The following is a 19,869-nucleotide window of genomic DNA, read 5'->3' on the forward strand; positions in this document are numbered from 1 at the left end:
CAGAAATCGGTGCTTGTCAAAATAGTCCAGCTTTAATAATAAACAGAATTAATAAAAAAGATGTGTGTATATATATTTATACACATGTAGATACTTACACGTGCATATATGTATAGATACACAGATGCTTTCCCTCCCCAAAAAATATGTAAATAAATTTTTTTGAATTGTTTTCTTTAATATATTTCCAACCTTAAAAGTGTTATATGACCCTATTTTTTTTTTCAGTTTTGCTACTATGATCTCAAATTGGTCACATTATTCAGATAATTTGATTATTTTTATTCATATTACATCATAACTTTAATATTTAGCTTTACTATTTTAGCTTTTTATCCTTCATAGTTATGCGACAGGAAGGGTATGTAAAGGTGTCAGTTTGGTGCTACTACCACAGTAGTACATTTGAAATAATTTATGCGGATTTGTGTGATTGTGTTTAGATAAGTACTGAGCCTTTTCTCTTTCCCGAAGCAGAATAAGTCTATTAAACTTAAGTCTGCTTCTACAAGTCTAAAAGGAATTTTCCCCGGCTGTCATTTAGGCAAAGTGGATTTAAGTTGCTCGTGTTCCCTGATGATTATTTCCTGGTAATCTGACTCAAAACTAAACGTAATGAAGGTATTTTAATTATTAAAGCCTTTTAGGCGCAAGTTGTGTGTACTTGTTGCCTAGAGACGGTCGCCACGGATAACAAACCCCGGGAAAAACCAGCTCAGTTCTGAAGGTTCCAGAATTCCGGTGAGTAAGATTCGAAGTGACGAAACATTTTAGCTAAATTTAAACATTACAATATTTTTCAGATTTAGATCTAGAAAACATAAAAGGGGGCATCCAGATTCAGAGGGGGAAACAATAAATATTCAAATGAGCTGGTCAATGTTGGTATTTTCGAACACTGAAGTACATTTAATCAAGGGCAGCGCTTCGTTCCACATTTTGGCTATTTTAGCCTACTTGACTGTTTTTATCTTGTTGCATTTTCCACTCTATTGCATTTACTGCTGTACTCGTTCATTAATAACTCGCACAGAGTAAAAAAAGAATACGTTAGTTTTTGTATAAATCAGTTAATTACAGATAAATCGGGGAGACAGCTGGTAGAAAAATTTGGTGCATTATAATCCTTTATTCGTGCATTTACATAATAAAAAGTCAAATATGATCTTTCTTTGAACTTGTTTCTACTTTTTGCTAAAATGTTATTTGGAAAAAGAATTGGAAAGGTAGTTTGTACTTTTATTTTTCTGTTTGTACTTTGATTTATTTCTATTTTTTGCATATTTTCCCGCTTTAAATAATAATTATTTATTTCCTTATATTTTTAATCTAACATTTATTTATACAGGTAGTCCCACTGAGACTCAATGTCTCATTTACAAGAGAGACCTGTTTGAGAATAACAATAAAATTACAACCATAAAAGAAATAATTGTACGTGGTGGTGTAGCCTTTTAGACTCCAATAATTACTTAATTCCTAATATTTCACAAAGGTGTGTCATCTTGTTCTTTCAGCTGCTCCCTTTAGCCGTAGATCATCTGTGTCCATCTCATCAACTCCCTAATATCCTCCTCTGTCACACCAACCCTCTGCATGTCCGCCTTCACTCCACCCATGAATCTTCTCTGTTGTCTTCCTCTTTTCCTCCCGCCTGGCCTGATTTCTTTTGATTGCACAATCCAAATTATTTATAATAATTAAATTAAAAATGTCCTTGATATTCTTACATGTTTTTGCAGTTGCTAAGAGGTGATGTAACTTTGAAAGGAGTATTTACACAGTGTGGTATCTGTTTATTTTCGTACTTTTATCACTGATGTTTTATTAATGTTTCTGTTTCTGGCAGCCCGTTAAATCTCAAATCTGCATTTAGTGTTATTAAATACACAGGGATGGTTTGTTTGTAAGCATGGTTTATTAACACAAAGCACACTCTTTCAAATATATATTGTAATAACATCTATCAGTTTACTTTGTCAGCATTTCATAATGCTGATATGATATTATAACTAACGCTCCAGATGGCGCACTTATATAATTAATACACTATTGGGTTTATTGTGTGCAGTTTTGATAGAGTCATAAAAGTGTATCTAAAGTAGCTGATTAACTGCAATATATTCACTGACAGAGTAACAAACAATGCAATATTTACCTTGGATCAAAGCAAATTACTATTGTGAGATTTAATAAAATGGAAACATTCAAAATAAAGAGCAAAATTTTGATGAGTTTTTATGATCGTTCAGATTTTTCAGGGGATATAATGCCAATATTTTGTAAAAAGGAACCTCAGTTTGTAATTGCTACTCATAACTGCACTTTTTTCTGGTACCTTTGCACTGGTGGTATATGTGTTGGTGTTTGATCTTCACAGAGACAGAAAAAGATCCCCCACATTTAGCTGTACGTGAAAGATCCAGTGAATCTGGGCCTTGTTTCAGCAGAAATATGATGCCTTCACTAAATGCAAAGCCTGGCCTGCACCACAGTGTGTCAGAGTGGACCAGCAACAATCAGCAGCTGTCTGCCACAGCTCAACACGAACGGCACATTTCGAATGTCATCAGACAGGAAGGGAGGACACTACGCAACGAGACTAACTTTAAGGTGGGTTCTTGTTTTGTTGGCAGAGCTCAAAGGACACGGTCCACTGGACCATCCAACAATTTCCTTTCTTTCTCCACACGTTGTTAATAAAGCACCTTTTCTCCGTAGACACGCTGGGATGAGACTGATACGTGTCGTAGGCTGAGTGATCGCGTTTGGGATGTTGCTCGGTGGAAGGAAGTGTTGGAAACTTGTGCTCAGAACGTGGATGAAGAGATGGAGACTCTGACACTGGTGATTTATTCAGACTTTTTAAAAGCAGAGGTTGAATCTGTAGACTGTATACGAAACACGGATATACGGTAGCTGATATACTTCTTTGTCTAAAAAGTAAAGCCAACATTTCAGTGCCTTAAACCTGTTTTCTTTCTAATGACCAGCAGGTGGTGATAAAATCTCCTGACTTTTTATTTGGTTTAATAACTCAGCAAACATGTTCCTAATATGTTGAAGATCTCAGTCCCTGGTTTAAAGTCTTGTTTAATACAGCCTGATTTGCATTTTGTAAAAGAAGCTCTCATTTGGAGACAATAAATTGGGATGTGCAGAGCCTGAGTAGACTGTGCCCTATAGTGGAAATGTTAGCTTGCCTCTCGCTAATGTTTGATTTCAAAATCCAAGATGGCCTCAGTATGACTGAGAGGTGCCTTTGTCCATTTTATACATGTGCATATGTGTCATACTTAAAGAAACATCTAGGTGTTTCTTTGTCAAGTGCTCATAAAATCTTTACTCCTGGTCTCTGAGATAACTTTCATTTATCTGGGCTTCACGCTGGTGTCAGTCCAAAGAGCACACCGAGCAAGCTTTGGCTGCCACTGCTGTTCCTCTGGAGGTCACCACTGAATGCCTGACACTGAGGGAGGGACGGCAAGGGCACGAGCTGGTAACGGACCCTGTGGATGAACAGCTGAAGAAAGAGGTGGAGCTGATTGAAAGAGTGCAGCAAGTTCTGCAGCAGCACACTAGCAGGGCCTTTGAGCAGCTATGGTAAGTTTCTGTTTTTCACTGCTGAAAATGCAGGTTGACTTTAGCCAACTTCTAAGCTCCTCCCTTTTTCCTGGTTGCTAAGCATTCTGCAGGAGGTGCGGCACCAGCTGACTGCTGATCTCCAGAACAAGATGGATGCCCTGGATATTGACATGTCCTGTCTGTCACTTACGATAAAATCGCCCCACATCTCCCTAAAGACCAACCCGACTCGCATACCATCAGGGTAATCTTCAGATGAGGGTGTGCATGAAATATGAAGTATGCAGATCATAAAATGCTAGTTTATGATATAATTATTATCATAATTAAAAGATTGGTTGAATATTACTCCTCATTTGCTACACTGTGGAAATTCAATTCAGTTTTATTTACATAGAGCCAAATCACAACAAGGTGTTAGAACTTTTCATGAAGCTTTTGTAATATATACTTTTTACATGACATTTATATACAAAATTTGTTCTTTTACACAAAAAAACATAACTACTGAGTAGGGATGCACCGATACCGATACTGGTATCGGGTATCGGGGCCGATACTGTAAAATGTGCGTGTACTCATACTCGTAAAAGTTAACCGATACCAACTTATTTCATTAATCAGAGGGTGGCATGTCATTTCTGTTGTAGTTTTTTAGATTGGCCACTAGGGGGGCAATTATTATTTTATTAATTATTTATTTTATAATTTTTTATATTTTATTATTTATTTAATAATAATTATTTTGTTTGTTTGTTTACAATATGGACACTCTGCAATAATTTAAAAGTTTATTTTATTTGCGAACCTAATTTGTATTTATTTTATTCCAAACAGAAGTGTTTATTTATTATTCTGAAAGCTCGAGACAGTGCCAATAGTTCAGTGATATTTTGTAAAATTACAATGTGGAGACTCTGCAATAATTTAACAGAAGTGCTTATTTTTCACTTGAAATTTTTTTGTGGTCATTTTTATTAAGATTTTATTTTTTATCGGCAGGGAATATAATAAAACCTGTCTTCCAATTAATTGTATTTGTGTGTGTGTGTGTGTGTGTGGTAGAAGTATCGTTTTTTGTACTCTGTATCGGCAAGTACTCAGATCCAAGTATCGGTATCGTATCGGTTTAAAAAACATGGTATCGTTGCATCCCTACTACTGAGTGTCACTGTAATATTGTGTATTATGCGTTTTTGTGATGCTTGGTTACTGCTGTCTATATAAACTGTATCCCTCATAGTAGCTACTACTGTTATAACTGCTGTCTTTGGTGTAGTTCCTCCACCCCCCAGGAGTGGGTCCAGTTCAGCCAGCATAATGTGGCTCGTGCCCATGAGGCGATGCAGGTTTCCCAGCAAATAAGGGAGGATATGAACCTCACCCGAGCACAGGTAGGTGGGTTGCAACTAGTAGGAGTTCTTGAATATTACTTATTATACGACCAAGTACTAGTCAAGTATTTTATTTAATTAAAAAAATAAAAATGATAACCGCCTAATGACTTTAATATTCATTAAACTGTGCACAAATATTGGTGCAACCCTCTCTCTGTGCTCAGTCTGTTTTCTCCAGATTTGACAAATGTTTATTTAATGATTAAAAGCTTTTCACGCACACATCACAGATCCATGTTTAAAAGCTTAAATTAAAGAGGAGATACGTAGTTACCACATTTATTAATCACAAAGATGCGCTTTGAGTATTAAATGCGTGTATTATTATTTTTATTTTGTTAAAAAAATCTTCTGATGTCACATTTAATTTAAAAATCATTGATATTCTAGGCAGTTTTAATCTATGGGATAAAGGTTTTACTTACATGTTAATAAGAAAATTGTTTCACATGTCGGTGTTTGAACACCAGGGGGCGCTGCAGACGGTTAAAGGATTTCTTTAATTTGATTAATTTATTTTTATTTTGGTTTTCTTATATTGTGCACTAATCTTGCTTAGAGTAGGTGGAGGAATATTTGCTGTTAATTTCTTTCTTTCTTTTTATTTCGCAGCTGCAGAATGAGTTGGAGACTCAGCGCAGAGCCACAGAGTTTGCTCTCCGCAAACGTAATCACCACGAAGAGCAGGCCCGACATGAGCTGGAGTGGCAAATAAAAACCGTAAGATCTTATAAATAATAGCTGTTAGCAGCAGGGTGAGGGAGTATAGTTTGTCATCGCATGTTCACACTGCCTGTACATCCGTCTGTAGACTGAGGAGGAAATGGCAGAAATGGAAAGTGACATCCACGGGCTGGATGCAGATCTGCAGGCGAAGACGGCGAACCTGAAGCTTGCTCACACCAGACTGGAGACCAGGACCAACAGGCCTAACATGGACCTGTGCAGAGACGAGGTATATATCAGGTATATAGCAGCAGATGTTTCACTGATTGCATTAGAAGTCTTTTCTCCTTTTATCGTGATGGTTTGCAGGTGCAGCACGGCCTCGTTAATGAAGTCCAGCAACTGGAGGCCACGATCGCAGCTCTGAAGCAGAAGCTCTCTGAAGCTCAGTGAGTCTTCATTTTTATTTGTGTGGCCAAACTAAGTAGTAGTAACAATAATAATAATATATAAGTATTGTATATATTACACAAAACATATATGTGTTTGTGTAATATACTCTCAACCCTGTTTGGGAGTGTTGGAGCATCAGAAAGGTGGATGAAGTGATGCACTCATCAAGCCTGGTGCCTACTGCATAACCCTGTAAAGGAAGTGTTATAACTGGAGGTTGCTTCAGTTCAGCAGGTTGTAACTGAATGACGTTAAATGCCCGAAAAATTAGGTCAGCTTACTATCCGAGTGTACTGAATGAGCAGCTTTTTCCACCAGTTTCTTCCCTGATGGCACGGGTAAATTCCAAGATGACAATGTCCAGACCTTGAGAATCAGAGGGATGTGCTGGAGACAGAAGGGTCCGACTCTCCCATCACCAATATGAGATCTTATTGAAATCATACTATGTGTGGCATCATCACATCTCAAGCTTGTCCAGTTAAATAAATATTAGGTCCAATTATAGAATATGTGGCTTTTTATTAGATTGGGAAGTGTATAAACAATCTAATGGAAGAGAAACAGACAATTTATAGAGTTATTGCTGAAATAATATAGGACTAAAAAATATATCTGTCACTCTTATAATCTTGAATGTAAAGAGAAATACATTTTATGGATTTGTGATGTTTTAAAGTAATGATAAACCATAAAACCAAATTCAGAAGAACTTCTCGAGCATGCATGCCACCGGAGCTGATATTCATCCCTGCTTGCTGCTGTAATTCTCTCTCAGGCACTCTCTGCAGAAAATGAAGCTGCATCACTCCCGCATGCTGCAGGATCTTTCCAGAAAACAGGAAGCTCTGTCTCTGGAACAACGAAGCCTGAACACCCGCGCTCGCCTCACATCAACCTCCAGCACCGACAATAAAAACTCGACGCTCGTGGTCCCGCTGGCAAACTCCAGTGGGAGGAGCAACCTGCAGCTGCTGGCTCAGTGAGAAGATGGTCTGAATGCTTTTGAGGGGAAAAAATCTAATAGTTATTTTAAGTTTGATTTGTTTAATCCTGCAGTCATAAACAAGCAATGGACACACAAAAATCTACACACACACACTCCCAGTAAAAGTCTGGACACAGTTCCCTTCACAAAGTAGTCCCGAAGAAAAAAAAACAAACTTACTCCTCCTCCTGACCTCCTTTTTGTGTCGTTAATTTGCATTTTTGTGTATCATAATCCAGCTAGAAATGATTGAATTATCATCTCTAAATTGTGGATTAAACAGTCTTTTGAGTAAAATAAAGATTCACTCTTCAAACCATATCCGGCATCATATAATTATCCAAAATTCACACGTGAAAGTGCATGTTTTCATGTCTGTTTGGTTCTTTTATGCTTTAATGGCTTTGTTTAGTTTTGCCACACTGTTTGATCAACTGACGCTGCTGGCAGCTTAAAAGCCGCAATAATGAGGGGAACTTTGACTCTGATAAAATAACCTGGTAAACAGCCTGCCTAAAATAATAAACCTCACCCGGCGCTGTAGTAAAGTCTTCAGATGGATGTGTTTGTGTCATTCACGGCCTTTTTATGAGTCACCAGATGATCTCGGGTGAGCTGTTTTTAACAGATGTTCGGTGAGTAAGATCTGCTCAGATAAGAGCAGAAATTGTCTGAAAATAACACAAAAAAACAAAAAACCCTCCCATGTGAGACAAAAAGAAGTTACTTTCTAGGACACGATTACTGCACCAGGTGCAAATTACACAGCAATAGTTCTTTCTGTGAAAGAAAGGTTCATTTTAAACACAGATAAACTCTTTACTGATTAACTTTTCAGTGCTTAACTCTCCATTTTTGCACAGCTGTGTTAAATTTCCCATTTCTTAATGTAGACTTGATCTGTGATGCCCGAATTTTCCCAATAATTGGAACCATTTTAAACTGTTCTTTCCAGGAAATATCTCAGAAAAACATCAGAGCGTAACTGAAGTATTTTAAATTTGTCAAGCAGTTAATTTTGGCAACACAACTACAACACAGTGAGCGCTAGAATAGCTAATGGTGCTGCATTAATACCAATAACAGAAATGGAAGCGCTACCGGAGAAAATGACGCGAGACAGTGCAAACAGAAACGGCCTGAAAGGAAAAACAAAATCAGACTGGTAAATAAAAGCTGCGCTACTGTCACGTTCATTTAACAACACAGGAAAAGTGTCGTCAGTTCATTGCAAACATTCAGATCAAATATCCGAAGACTGGACGCTGTAGACGTTGGTTTTAAAGACTGGATCAATAGACTGATCAAACACCTAATAGCTGTGTTTCGAATGGCGGCAGCTCCATTCTTAGAAAAAAAAAAAATTGTCGGGTGAATTTTCTGCTCTATTTTCTTCACCAGCAGCCTCCCGCATGACACATGACACACCCACCTCGCCTAACACACTTTCCCACATGCACACGCAGAACACCCACAATAAGGAAAACACTGTCCACCATAAAACTGTTCAAAGTGCCTTCATGTCACAAACAAATCACCATTTCCCAAAGCCCAACCCATCCTCTGCTCGCACTAACCATCAGTTTTCAGCACATTTATGACTTTACTGCCTGGCCCTCCAGTTCATTTACACAGCCTTGAACTTAAGAGGATGGGCATGTGCTTCCTGACAGGTTGAATTATTCTGAATCATTTCACTTAAGGGCCCAGATGCTAACTGTCTGTTGCCCTTCACTGAGAAGGCAATTAAGGTGGCCTGGTGCCGGCTAAATGCCCCCCAGCTTCTGCATGGGTGAGTACGTCTTGTTATCTGCATCTCTGTCATGATGTCGTACGAACCTCGCCCCCCCGTGTGCCCACACACATCCTCCCATTTGTGGCCACCACCTCTTTTTTTGTTTTTGGCATCACCTGTCTCTGTGCCTCAGACCTGCTTGTGCACATGATGGTGAGAGAAACCCGGCTCTTCTGCAGCCACTTTACCGCCTCGGAAAACATTCCAAACGGAGACTTTGCTGTTTTAAAGACGTTGTAGATAAACGGAGAGGGCAAAAGGTCAGCAGTGTGCATATTTCCAGGCAGGACTTTTCTTCGACCTTCAAACTATGTCATGGTAAACTGGAGGCGGTGCTACCAGTTTAGTGAACTCATCTGAAGAGATGCAGCTGGCTGCCAAGGACTGCATTGCTCTCCTCGTCTACATCTTGACCTTTCTGCTCGGCCTTCCTGCCAACCTGCTCGTCTTCTTTGTGTACATGCGCAAGGCTCGTAAACATGGCGCCACACCCAACGTGGTCTACGCCCTCAACTTGTGTCTGGCCAACTTGGGGCTGTTAGTCTGGCTGCCTGTCAAGACTCTGGAGACTTTGCTTCAGGACTGGACGCTGCCTGCTCCCGTGTGTCTTGTCTACAACTTCTTCCTCTTCTCGTCCCTGTACGGCAGCTGTCTGTTCATCACTGCTGTAACGGCGGGTCGTTACTTCAGCATAGCATTCCCGATCGTCTACAAGAGATGGCGCTGTGCTCGTAACTCCTACATCATCAGCGCTGTCTTGTGGCTGTTGGTGGTGCTACACCTCAGCCCTGGCGCGGTGGTCGAAGAAGGGGGGTTTTTTGTTTCCACGGGTAATAACTCCTCAGTTTGCTATGAAGTTTTTAGTGCGTCCCAGCTGGCCGTGCTGCTGCCACTCCGCCTGGAGATGGCCATCACCCTGTTTCTTTTGCCTCTGATTGTGTCAACTTTTTGCACGATGCGCTGCGTCACGCTGGTGTGGCGCTCGAAATTGTCCCCCATGGGAAAAAGAAGAGTGCTGGCTGTTGCGCTGTCCACGCTCGCCGTGTTTGTGGTTTGCTACGCACCCTACAACGCCTCACACGTCGTGGGGTTTGTGATGGGGGAGAACGTGAAGTGGAGGACGTACGCTATGCTGACGAGCACCTGTAACGTATTCCTGGACCCTGTGGTCATGCTGATGCTTTCTCCAGTCATGTCAAGAGGCATCTTGGGAAGAATCTGTGGACGGCAAAGCCAGTTCAGCCACAGGGGGGGTTCTCGGTACCGGTGTAAAGCTGTCAGTGAAGCTTCAAAAGTTAGACCACCAACTGTCCCATCTGAGGGGAGCAAACCTGGGGCTTAGATGACCTGAGAGTGTCACAAGGAGACTGCGCAACAAATTCAAAAGAAGAAATGGTGTAAAAACATTTAGTCTGATATGACCACGCTTCATGTACCAGTAACCTCTGCAAACAGACCCAGTAAACCTCCTCCACACTGACTGTCCAGCTACATGAAGTCTGTTAATTCAGAGCTGGCTGACTTCTTTAAAGCTTTGTGTCGTCAGGCGTTAACGACCTGTTTAGACCAAATGTTTCTAAAGAAAAGAGATGATGTAAAAGCCTATTTTGCAGACTGAATACAGCTGTAAGGTACTGCTGTGTCACATGTAATGTTTTGCTGATTCTTGTAACATCCTGGTTTTGGATTAAAATGATGTATGGATAGTATGTGAAATCACTGTTTTTGACCAGGCACACTGTGTATGTTTAAACATTTTATTTCGAATTTCATGAGGAATGTTTATCGGCTGATTTTAAATGGCTCCATCTGGTGTCTCAAGCTGTAAAAGCTCACTTTAAATTGTGTAATGTTTTGGAAAGTGTTCAGTATTATAAGACATTTCTCACAGGTGAAGCGAATCACAACACAGCTGCCTTTATTTTCAGTGGCATAATTATCAGCACGGCAACATGAAACAAGTCTTTAATGTTATTAGTTACACCTGTGTGTGTGTGTGTGTGTGTGTGTGCATGTTTAGATATCTTTTTGAGGACAGAATATGCTACTTGTGGGGACTAATAGTCACTTATGGGGAAAAAAATGCCCTTCCCCTCAAGTTTGAAGGCATTTTTAAGGCTCAAAATGTGTTTTTAGTGTCAGGGTTACAATTAAATTATGGTTAGGTTTAGTCTAAGGGTTAAGGTTAGGGTAAGTGTCTGGGGAAAGCATTATGCTAAAAACATGTCCTCACTAAGATATGAAAACGAGTGTGTGTGTGTGTGTGTGTGTGTGTGTGTGTGTGTGATGTGTGTGTGTTTTAAACAGCTTTTTGATAAACTTTAATTATCAAAAATCTGATGTCTGAAATTAATTACATTTAAATGAACATCATAAATTTTTTGTTTGTGCATAAATTGATCAGTTCCTGAAAAGTTGAGCTTCTTGACTAATAAAGCAGTGCGTTTACAAATGTGTTGTGTGGTTTGTCTTTTCAGAAAATTAAAAATAATAAATCTGACTTGTGATCAATCGTGGGTGACTTTAATGCAAAGTTGGAGATGAGATCAAGAAATAAAAGCGGTCAGCATCTTATTGGACAGATAAAGCAAAATCACTATATCATTGGAAATAGATGACATTGCCTTCGGAGGAAGGTTCAGGGACTGGGTGAAAGCTTGTAAAGTGTATCCGGGGGCAGACTCTTGTAGTGATTGCAGTCCATTTCACTTTAAGAAAACAAAGAAAGTCCTAGATGCCTACAATACCTGTCCTCATGTAAGCATGGATATTAAACAAGAAACCTATGAACACCATCAGTACAGCAGAGATGTGAGTCATCGTGCACTGACAGACTGACTAATGAAGACGTCTTAAAAAGAGCAAAACAACTTTGTAAACATATAATGATTGAATAAAGATTCCCATTATAATAGATATGTTTCATCACAGGACACATATCCATCTAATGGGATAACTATACTCCTCACAGCAGAACAGTGTTAGGGTCAAGTTTTCTCTTTAGTTTGTCACCTTTGTGAGACCCTGTGTCCTCATCCTGAACCTTATACCTCCTCCTGGTCAATAAAGTAATAATAATAATAATAATAATAATGGATTGCATTCATATAGCGCTTTTCAAGACCCTCAAAGCGCTTTTACAATTCCACTATTCATTCACTCTCACATTCACACACTGGTGGAGGCAGCTACACTTTAGCCACAGCTGCCCTACCCCAGGGCAGCTGTGGCTAAAGTGTGCGATACTTTGGTGACTTTATTGTCTGATGCTGTAAATAAACCCGTTGTCTTCATATGAGGACATTAAAAATTACTAATGTTATTAACATTCAAAAAAGATGCTTAGAGTTCACGCCAATCAGGTAACACTAATCCCAAATAGCTAGTAGAAATTAAAAATCCTTTGTAAACAATAGCTTGGGTAAACACCTGTTTTGTTATAGCATGCTAAAAGAACAAAGACTGTTTAAGTAAATACACTACACACATATGATAATACTTAAATAAAAAGATATGGAAAGTTATATAGTTATAAATCATGCTGTACTTTTGTGAAATAAATAAAAAATAATAAATTAACAGACTTCCAACCAATATGTATTAAGTAAAATAAATACAAACAATGCAAAGTAAAAATAAAAAATTATAACATACAGACTAAAACACAATAAAAACACACACGTGTTGATAAGCTTCTGTGTTCCTCTTGGATAACCTGCATGCAAATGTTTTAGTGGAAAATTTCCAAATAAACACTCGGACTCTTGGCTCGTGTTCAGCGCTACTGTATACGAGCCACCGCATGATAAACACAACTGGTCTTAATGTGCCTATAATGTTCAGCTTCCACTTATGCACATCAGACTGGGGTCATCTGACGCTGTCCTGCACACAAATCCTTGTTGTTTAGAGATTTGATGTGCTCTGAAGTGATATAAAAAGAGAGGCTGGTGGGAGGGGTTGAGACACAAACACGGTGTTAGAGCACAGCGGAGCTGAAGGACTAAGTGGGCAGCAGACTGATCACATCACGTCAGGTAAACCAAACCATCTGTGTCGTTATCATGTTTATTTAATCCCTATTATTGAATTTTTGGTGCCTTATATGACATCAAAAATGACTCAAAGTCATAGTTTCAGGTAAATCTGGAAATGAATGGAAAAGTGAGGATTTAGAAACATTTTAAAAAGTGTAACCAGCTTACAGCCGTTGTTCATGTATTATATGCATTTTATATTTTTGTTTTTAACTTTGCAGAAGTTATAAGTGAAATGCAATCAGGAATGTGACTGACAAGCTTCATGTTAGGCAACAGTAACAAGACAAGGCTCTTCATATTTTTAGAGTTTGTGCTTTAAAATGTCAGCGAAACTAAGATGTATAAAATGCATTAACCTTGTAAAAAAAGCTACATCGTCAGCACACAGCTGTCTTACTCAAATTAGTCTAAATATGGGAAGCTTTGCAAACTTTTTTCCTGAGGGAATTCTTCTTTTTTAAAATTTTAGCTTTTATTATCTATTTATTTTTAATAAACCCACCTTATTATATTTTACATTGCAAGCAGAGCTGGTTCTGCTTCACTCCTGGTGTTAAACGTGGCCCACTGGCCAAAACTGGCCCACCCCACTGGATTGCTGAAAAATAATTAACTCCAACGTTATCAGATCAGATCGAAATTTGTTGTATCCCAAGTTGCTTCATTAAGAATTAAATTCCATCGTTATTACTGGAGTCTGTACATGTTTTTTAATGTACATGTAATTGTCACAGACCCCACATTTAATCCCTGTTTGGTTTGTAGTTTTATCGATGGTTCAGGGTTTGTTTATCATTTATTCCAGAGCATTATGGGTCTTCAGTGTGTTTGTGGACTCATTATATACCTCTCTGTGCTACCTCTTCTGTTACGTTCATGCATGTTATATGTTTGTCCTTATTTCAGTGCAGCTCTTATTGATTCCCTGCTTTGTTTTGATAGTGTTTATCTCTTCTGCCCCTTCTTCCTGCATGATTACCCTGAAATATGTCTCATTTCTTTCCTGATTTTTTTCCACTCCTCTGATTAGCAGTCTGTGTATAAATAGTCCCCCCCCACCCCACCCCACCCCCATCCTTTGTAGAGTTGTGTTCTGCTGTGTATGTATTCTTGTGTGGATTTTATTTGTCTTGCTTTTAGACTTCTATTTGGACTCTACTATTTTGTTCATTGGACTTATAAATGGCTAGCTTTTGTTTATTGGAACTGCTCCTCTCTGTTTTGGGGTCCTCTCACTAAAGCCCCTGTGAGAGTAATGGAGAAAAATTAGACCTTGTTGAAATAGTGCTGCTTTATCTTAATCGTGTATTTGTAAATGGATGGTTCAGTAAATGTTTGCTTGCTTTTACTTGTCACAAAAGCAGCTGGGATAACAGTTGTGAGTTTGGACAGTCGTCGTGCCATAAAATGGAACTGCTTCAACTGATTTTCAGTCCAGTTGTTGTGTAATTTGGCACACCTCTGCCTTTTCTCCCCTTTTCCCTCCTTTAAGAATGGCAGCCTCAGAGCTGAGACTATTTCTGATGAGGCTTTGGCAAACAATAAATGGATCAGCGCTCCCTAGTGAAACAATTAAAAACTATTTGTTTGCTAAGTTCTCAGTGTAAACACAACACCGGTTCATCTCCTGAGTTTGATTCTGCTTGAATGACTCATAGGTCAGTGTTAAAAGAAAACAAGAGAACAAAACACAAATAAACTAAACACTCCTCTGAAAATGGTTAGGCACAAGGACTGAAAGACAAACTTTGAAAGATAAAACTTGGAGAAAACTTAAAGAAATCAGGGGTGGCTCAAAAAGAAGCACTTTTACGGCTTCTTTTTTATTTTGACTTGGATTTTAAAATTAGGTATCTTGTAGTTTAATGCATTTACAGATCTTTTTGTGGGATCCGACAAGGAAAAAATGAAGAAAAGGAAAGTGTAGCTTCCTCTGCAAAACTGCAGCATTTTGCCAAAATGTGTTGATATAAAAAAATAAATAAAATTGGCTTTTTTTTAAAAGGTAAATTCTCTCCTCTGGTCGCAGCAGAGCAGAGAGAGGAAACAATCTTCCTCCTCTCTTTGTACACGACAAGTTCTGATTAATCATTTCCACTTAAGCTGCGTCGAGCTTCTCAGCGGTTGCTGGGAAATGATGTTTGGAGAATGGTGAGAACGAAATGTCCAGAAGATTATTAAATTTCCGCTGGCGAAGGAGAGACGGTAGATGCAGAAGGATGACAATATTAGGGGCAGTCGTGTGATGTGATCAAACAGTCTGTTTCCAAGAGGTGAAGAGAGCTGCAGCACTACAGAGCACTGTGATGGAGAGGCTGGATTTCAAAGCCTGAGTGAGGTGAGTTTATCTCCAGCTAACTTCGGACGGGGCGTATTTTATTTCTGGATGTCTTTATATGCAGAAATTTTGTCCCACTTTCTCCATTTCTTTGACAATAAGACGTTGCAGGTAAATCTGAGTCAAATGGACTCAGATGTTTGCTACTTTTTAACAGTCAGCTTTAAAAGTCTGTGTGGTTAGAAAGTTTGGGGAGTTTCTTTCTGATTGCAAAGAAGAATTAAAAGTATTTTATTCCTCTGTAGCAGAGAGCTCACCAGTTGCTCCAGTTTTCTTTTTTTTTGTTTCCCAGACTTCATACACCAAACTAATTCTGTTCTACTTTTAAATAAGAAAAAACAAATTTGTGTGTCTTTAAAATGTTTTCTAGATGGTAGCAATCAACTGATGTGTTGTCTGTGGATTTTTTCTTTTCTTTTACGTAAATTATTATTTGCAAGTGTTTGAATCTGATGTCAAAGAGCGTGTGAAGCTTTAGAGAAGATAATGTGCTGTTGTGACCGCTGCTTGCTTTGTTCTATGTTTAAAGCCAAAGTTCAGTGCCGTTACCTGGTAGTGGCAAAGAAAGAAAAGGCTGATGACTTTCTGAAAAACTTTTTTTTGTATGTATTTTTTAAACATTTTAGCTTAAAAAAACAAACAAATGCAAAAGACAAGAACTGACTTGTTTCCTTTACAAACAAGATAAATTGACTTATTAATATTGATGCATGGAGTTATATAAACATTCACATCTCTATGGCAGATGAAATATATTAGCTGTTTTTCTATTAAGCTTTCTTTCTTTCTGATGTAAAGTTGTGAAAAATGTTAGCATGAGCTGTTTTTGAGTCTTTGGTGCTACTTGATCATAACTTGCTTTCTTCCTCCCTGCAGTGTCTGTGAGAGTGTGTCCCTAAGAAGACACCATGGCATACACTCTGTTGCTTTCTGTCTACATTATCACCTTCCTCATGGGAGTTCCCGCCAACATCCTGGCATTTGGTACCTTCTGCCGCAAGGTGTATCGCAAGCCAACCCCGATAGACATCCTCCTCCTCAACCTGACCATCTCTGACCTGATTTTCCTGGCTTTGCTGCCTTTTAAAATGAAGGAGGCCTTTGATGACATGGAGTGGTTGCTGCCCTACTCCCTCTGTCCCTTCACTGGGTTTCTCTTCTATGTCACCATCTACAACAGCACCCTGCTGCTCACCGCCGTGAGTGTGGAGCGTTACCTAGGGGTCGCCCACCCCATCAGGCATTCCCTCCATCGGCGGCCTCGTTATGCTTTGTTGGCCTGCGTCATGTTCTGGTTGCTAACGTCTCTGAACCTCATCGTCGTCTACATCATGCCTTACCTCCAGTGGAGAAACACCAATGGCAGCACTCCCGCCACACCTCCACCTAGCTGCTACCTGAATTTCTCCGATAAAGAGCTTGCAATCCTGCTGCCGTTCCGCCTCGAGCTCTTCCTCGTCCTCTTCTGCATCCCCTTCATCATCTGCTGCTTCTGCTACGTCAACCTAATCCTTATCCTGTCCCGTCTCCCAAATATCAGCAGGCGGCGGAGGCTGCGATGCATTGGTCTGGCTCTTGGCACACTGATCGTATTCTGCGTCTGTTTTGGTCCTTACAACATCTCCCATGTGGTGGGCTTTGTCAATAAGGAGAATCAGGAGTGGAGGACTGTGGCGTTGCTTTCCAGCACCTTAAATGCCTGCCTGGATCCATTTATCTTCTACTTGTCCTCGTCAGCCGTTAGAAGCATGTTAAAGCACTGCTTCAGGAACATCACAGCAAAGCTGCACATCCTGCGGTGTGAAGGGACTCGTCACCGTCCTCAACAGAAACCAGAAACTGAAAAATACAAGAAAGCGGAACCTTCTTGAATGTTCTAGAGAAATTCTGAACGTATTTATTTTATACAAAAGATATGGACAAAATGAAAAGCCAGGAAATGTTGTTCCGCTGTGAGATTTTGAGTCAGTTCCTGTTGGTGTCAGTGGTTTAATTTATTTAAGGTAAAATATTTAAAGCTGAGTTTGAGTGATATGAATTAATTTCTGTATTGTCATGTGTGTTAACTGTGTTACTGTTGATTTTATAAACTGATGTCATAAATGACCATAGTATTTCGTTACCAACTTAAATAGGACTTTAAATAAGAGCTAAAGAAAAATCTGGTTTAGTAGATTAGTTTTATCTCCTAAAAATACAGTAATTATTATTTTCCGCCCTGAATCAGGTCTTATTATGATTAAGATCTGAGAAAATGAAAACAATTAGATATAAACACAGTCTGCAAACCAAACTAGTAGAACTACACAACCAATCACAGAAATAAGAAGCTATGAAAACAAACTCTGATAAATGTTTCAAAACTCTCCAAAGGAGGATAATGTATTTTAAATGAAGTTTTGTCTTTTTTAGGTGGACAAAATGATGAAAAATTGAGTAGGAGAAATAACTGTTATTAGAAAAATGCAAAAATAAGTGTGCCAAGGACGGAGCCCTGTGGAACCCCATTTTGGATTGGTTGAGATCTGTGGACCAGCTTTTGAAAATGAAAGTTATTATTTTAATGATGAAAAAGAACACTGCTTTATCATTACACTTTAAATACAGTAATAGCTAAAAAGGTGTTTTGTTTTTTTTAGTTATTTGCTCAGGTGTAATGGTAATCTATATATGGAGGTCCAGACTGTTATAAAGTTAAAGCTTATTATCTTTTTGTTTATCTTTACTCAGAGGCTAGAGGTGCACTCCGTCCGTCTTTTGGCTATAAATGTATCAGGAAACGGACCCTTCAGAGCACCTGCTGTATACACTGTGCTGTACTGATGTCACTTGGAGTTCAACAAGGACACTGTTTAATTAAAGATAAGTGTTTTATAGAGATAAAGCAATTTAAAAACCCACGTTAGACCATATAGGCAGGAAGCGGAGAGACTGTACATTGCTGAGCTAATATGAAGTTATGAGGACAGACGGCTCGGAAGTGTAGACACAGATTAAACATGGATGTAGTGACACAGTTATAAAGTGTGTGTGTATTTGTGCTCTGCAGAGACTTCAGACAGTAACTGATAACCGACTTCAGGCCATTTCCTGTCAGTAATAATGAACAACGCACTCGTGCACAGGTGCAGAGATGCACACAGCTCATAGCCCTTTATCGTATCCAAGTATACACTGCACTCAGTGTGCACAAACAGTTTATTTGGAGCCGTCAGGCTGAATGCTGGAAGCAGGTGTGTTTGAGTACTACTTACATGGTTTTTGCATGGATGTAGAAATACCTTAAACACGAATAATGCACTGTAAAAATACTAACATGTGTTTAAAAGAAAAATGGAAATATATTTTGAAAACATTTGCTCTCGACTGCTTTTATTACTACTTAATTACTTACGTAGTAAGATACTAGTGCATACCAAGAGCTCCGCTAGTTTATTAGTTTAGCTAGGACCGCAGCTAATGGGATTTATTTTACAGCAGCATTTTTCGATATCACAATAATAACATAGTATTTGTAATGTTTCTGCAAAGAGCAACACCTTGATTTACAAAGAAAGGGCAAGTCCATCTATATTTGGATGCAACGGCACTTTGATTGCGTTTCACTGATGACCGAGGGCTCCCTTCAGTTTTTAGTCTAGCAGTCAGGTGGTGGAAGTAAAGCCATTATTGGAGAATCAGCCTCAGCTTAAAGCTGAGAAGGACAGAAGTAGCTCTCCTTAGACTCATGCTTCTCAGATTTTGCAAAAAGCCTCAGTGTGATGTTTGGAAACAAAGAATGGATGTGACACTTTCTTCCAATCACGAAGGCAACATGACTTTTATACATAGAGTATTTATTCCAAAAATTAAATATGACAAATAAAAAAGGCTCAACTTAGGACCAGGATCAGGTGAGTGTTAAGACAAACTTTAAAAGTTCTTTAACATACAGTTGTACTTATTATTAATATCATAAATTAAAAAAAAAAACAAACAAAAAAAAACAAACATATTTTCAAACTCAAATATTTTTTTTTCCTTCAAGAATGATATGCAGCCAACCTTCTGAGGCATCTAAAGATTCATTTATTTTGTGGGGAATCCCTTAACATGGGAGACGGGCACTCGTGGAGAAACAAAAGCTCTTTGTCCAAGTCTGTAAACGTCTGAACTTCACATTCGAAATCAAAATGAAGTTTTCAGACAGAGACACGCAAACACGGAGAAAAAGGAAGGCCGGCCAAACCGATTGCACAGAATTTTTACAGCTGCTTCATTATTGCTGTCCATTTAAGAACGAACACACAAAACTCAAAACGCCAACCGAGGACAACATGCAGTACGCCTCACAGAAATAAATAAATATGCTACATCATGTCTACACTGAGATATTCGTTACCTACGAGTCATGAGTGCTTCCCACCCAACCCCCCCGCCCAAGTTATGATTTGTATTACTGAAAAATGTTTGGTTCTAGGTTGTGCTAGAGTGCCCGTCCAATAAACCAATCCCTGCAGGCCTTTTGGTCCTGTCAGCTCAAAACGGATAAATTCTGCATATTTTTGTGTTCTTGGCATACATGTCAGAGGTATCCACACACATTACAGTATTTTCAGGTATTAATA

At 39.0% G+C, this 19,869-nt stretch overlaps 3 protein-coding genes across 3 annotated transcripts; all 3 read left to right on the plus strand.

The window, feature by feature from the left end:
* The first annotated feature begins 5 nt into the window (after window positions 1–5).
* tekt2 (tektin 2 (testicular)) lies at window positions 6–7,655 on the plus strand. Its single transcript, XM_085148110.1, has 9 exons — window positions 6–2,613; window positions 2,722–2,847; window positions 3,398–3,603; window positions 3,686–3,829; window positions 4,865–4,979; window positions 5,595–5,702; window positions 5,794–5,937; window positions 6,018–6,097; window positions 6,880–7,655. The coding sequence occupies exons 1-9, from the start codon at window positions 2,356–2,358 to the stop codon at window positions 7,085–7,087; spliced, it is 1,389 nt and encodes a 462-aa protein (XP_085004236.1). The 5' UTR covers window positions 6–2,355; the 3' UTR covers window positions 7,088–7,655.
* A 174-nt stretch (window positions 7,656–7,829) lies between these two features.
* LOC146492884 (free fatty acid receptor 3) lies at window positions 7,830–12,350 on the plus strand. The gene has a single exon (XM_085148113.1). It carries the CDS (start codon window positions 9,249–9,251, stop codon window positions 10,224–10,226), a length of 978 nt encoding a protein of 325 aa, XP_085004239.1. The 5' UTR covers window positions 7,830–9,248; the 3' UTR covers window positions 10,227–12,350.
* Window positions 12,351–15,904: 3,554 nt separating this feature from the next.
* On the plus strand, window positions 15,905–19,252 carry LOC146492885 (free fatty acid receptor 3-like). Its single transcript, XM_085148114.1, has one exon. The coding sequence runs from the start codon at window positions 16,171–16,173 to the stop codon at window positions 17,131–17,133; it is 963 nt and encodes a 320-aa protein (XP_085004240.1). The 5' UTR covers window positions 15,905–16,170; the 3' UTR covers window positions 17,134–19,252.
* Window positions 19,253–19,869: the final 617 nt, after the last annotated feature.

The sequence above is a fragment of the Neolamprologus multifasciatus genome, chromosome 22 (assembly GCF_963576455.1).
Source record: "Neolamprologus multifasciatus chromosome 22, fNeoMul1.2, whole genome shotgun sequence".
NCBI lineage: Eukaryota > Metazoa > Chordata > Actinopteri > Cichliformes > Cichlidae > Neolamprologus > Neolamprologus multifasciatus.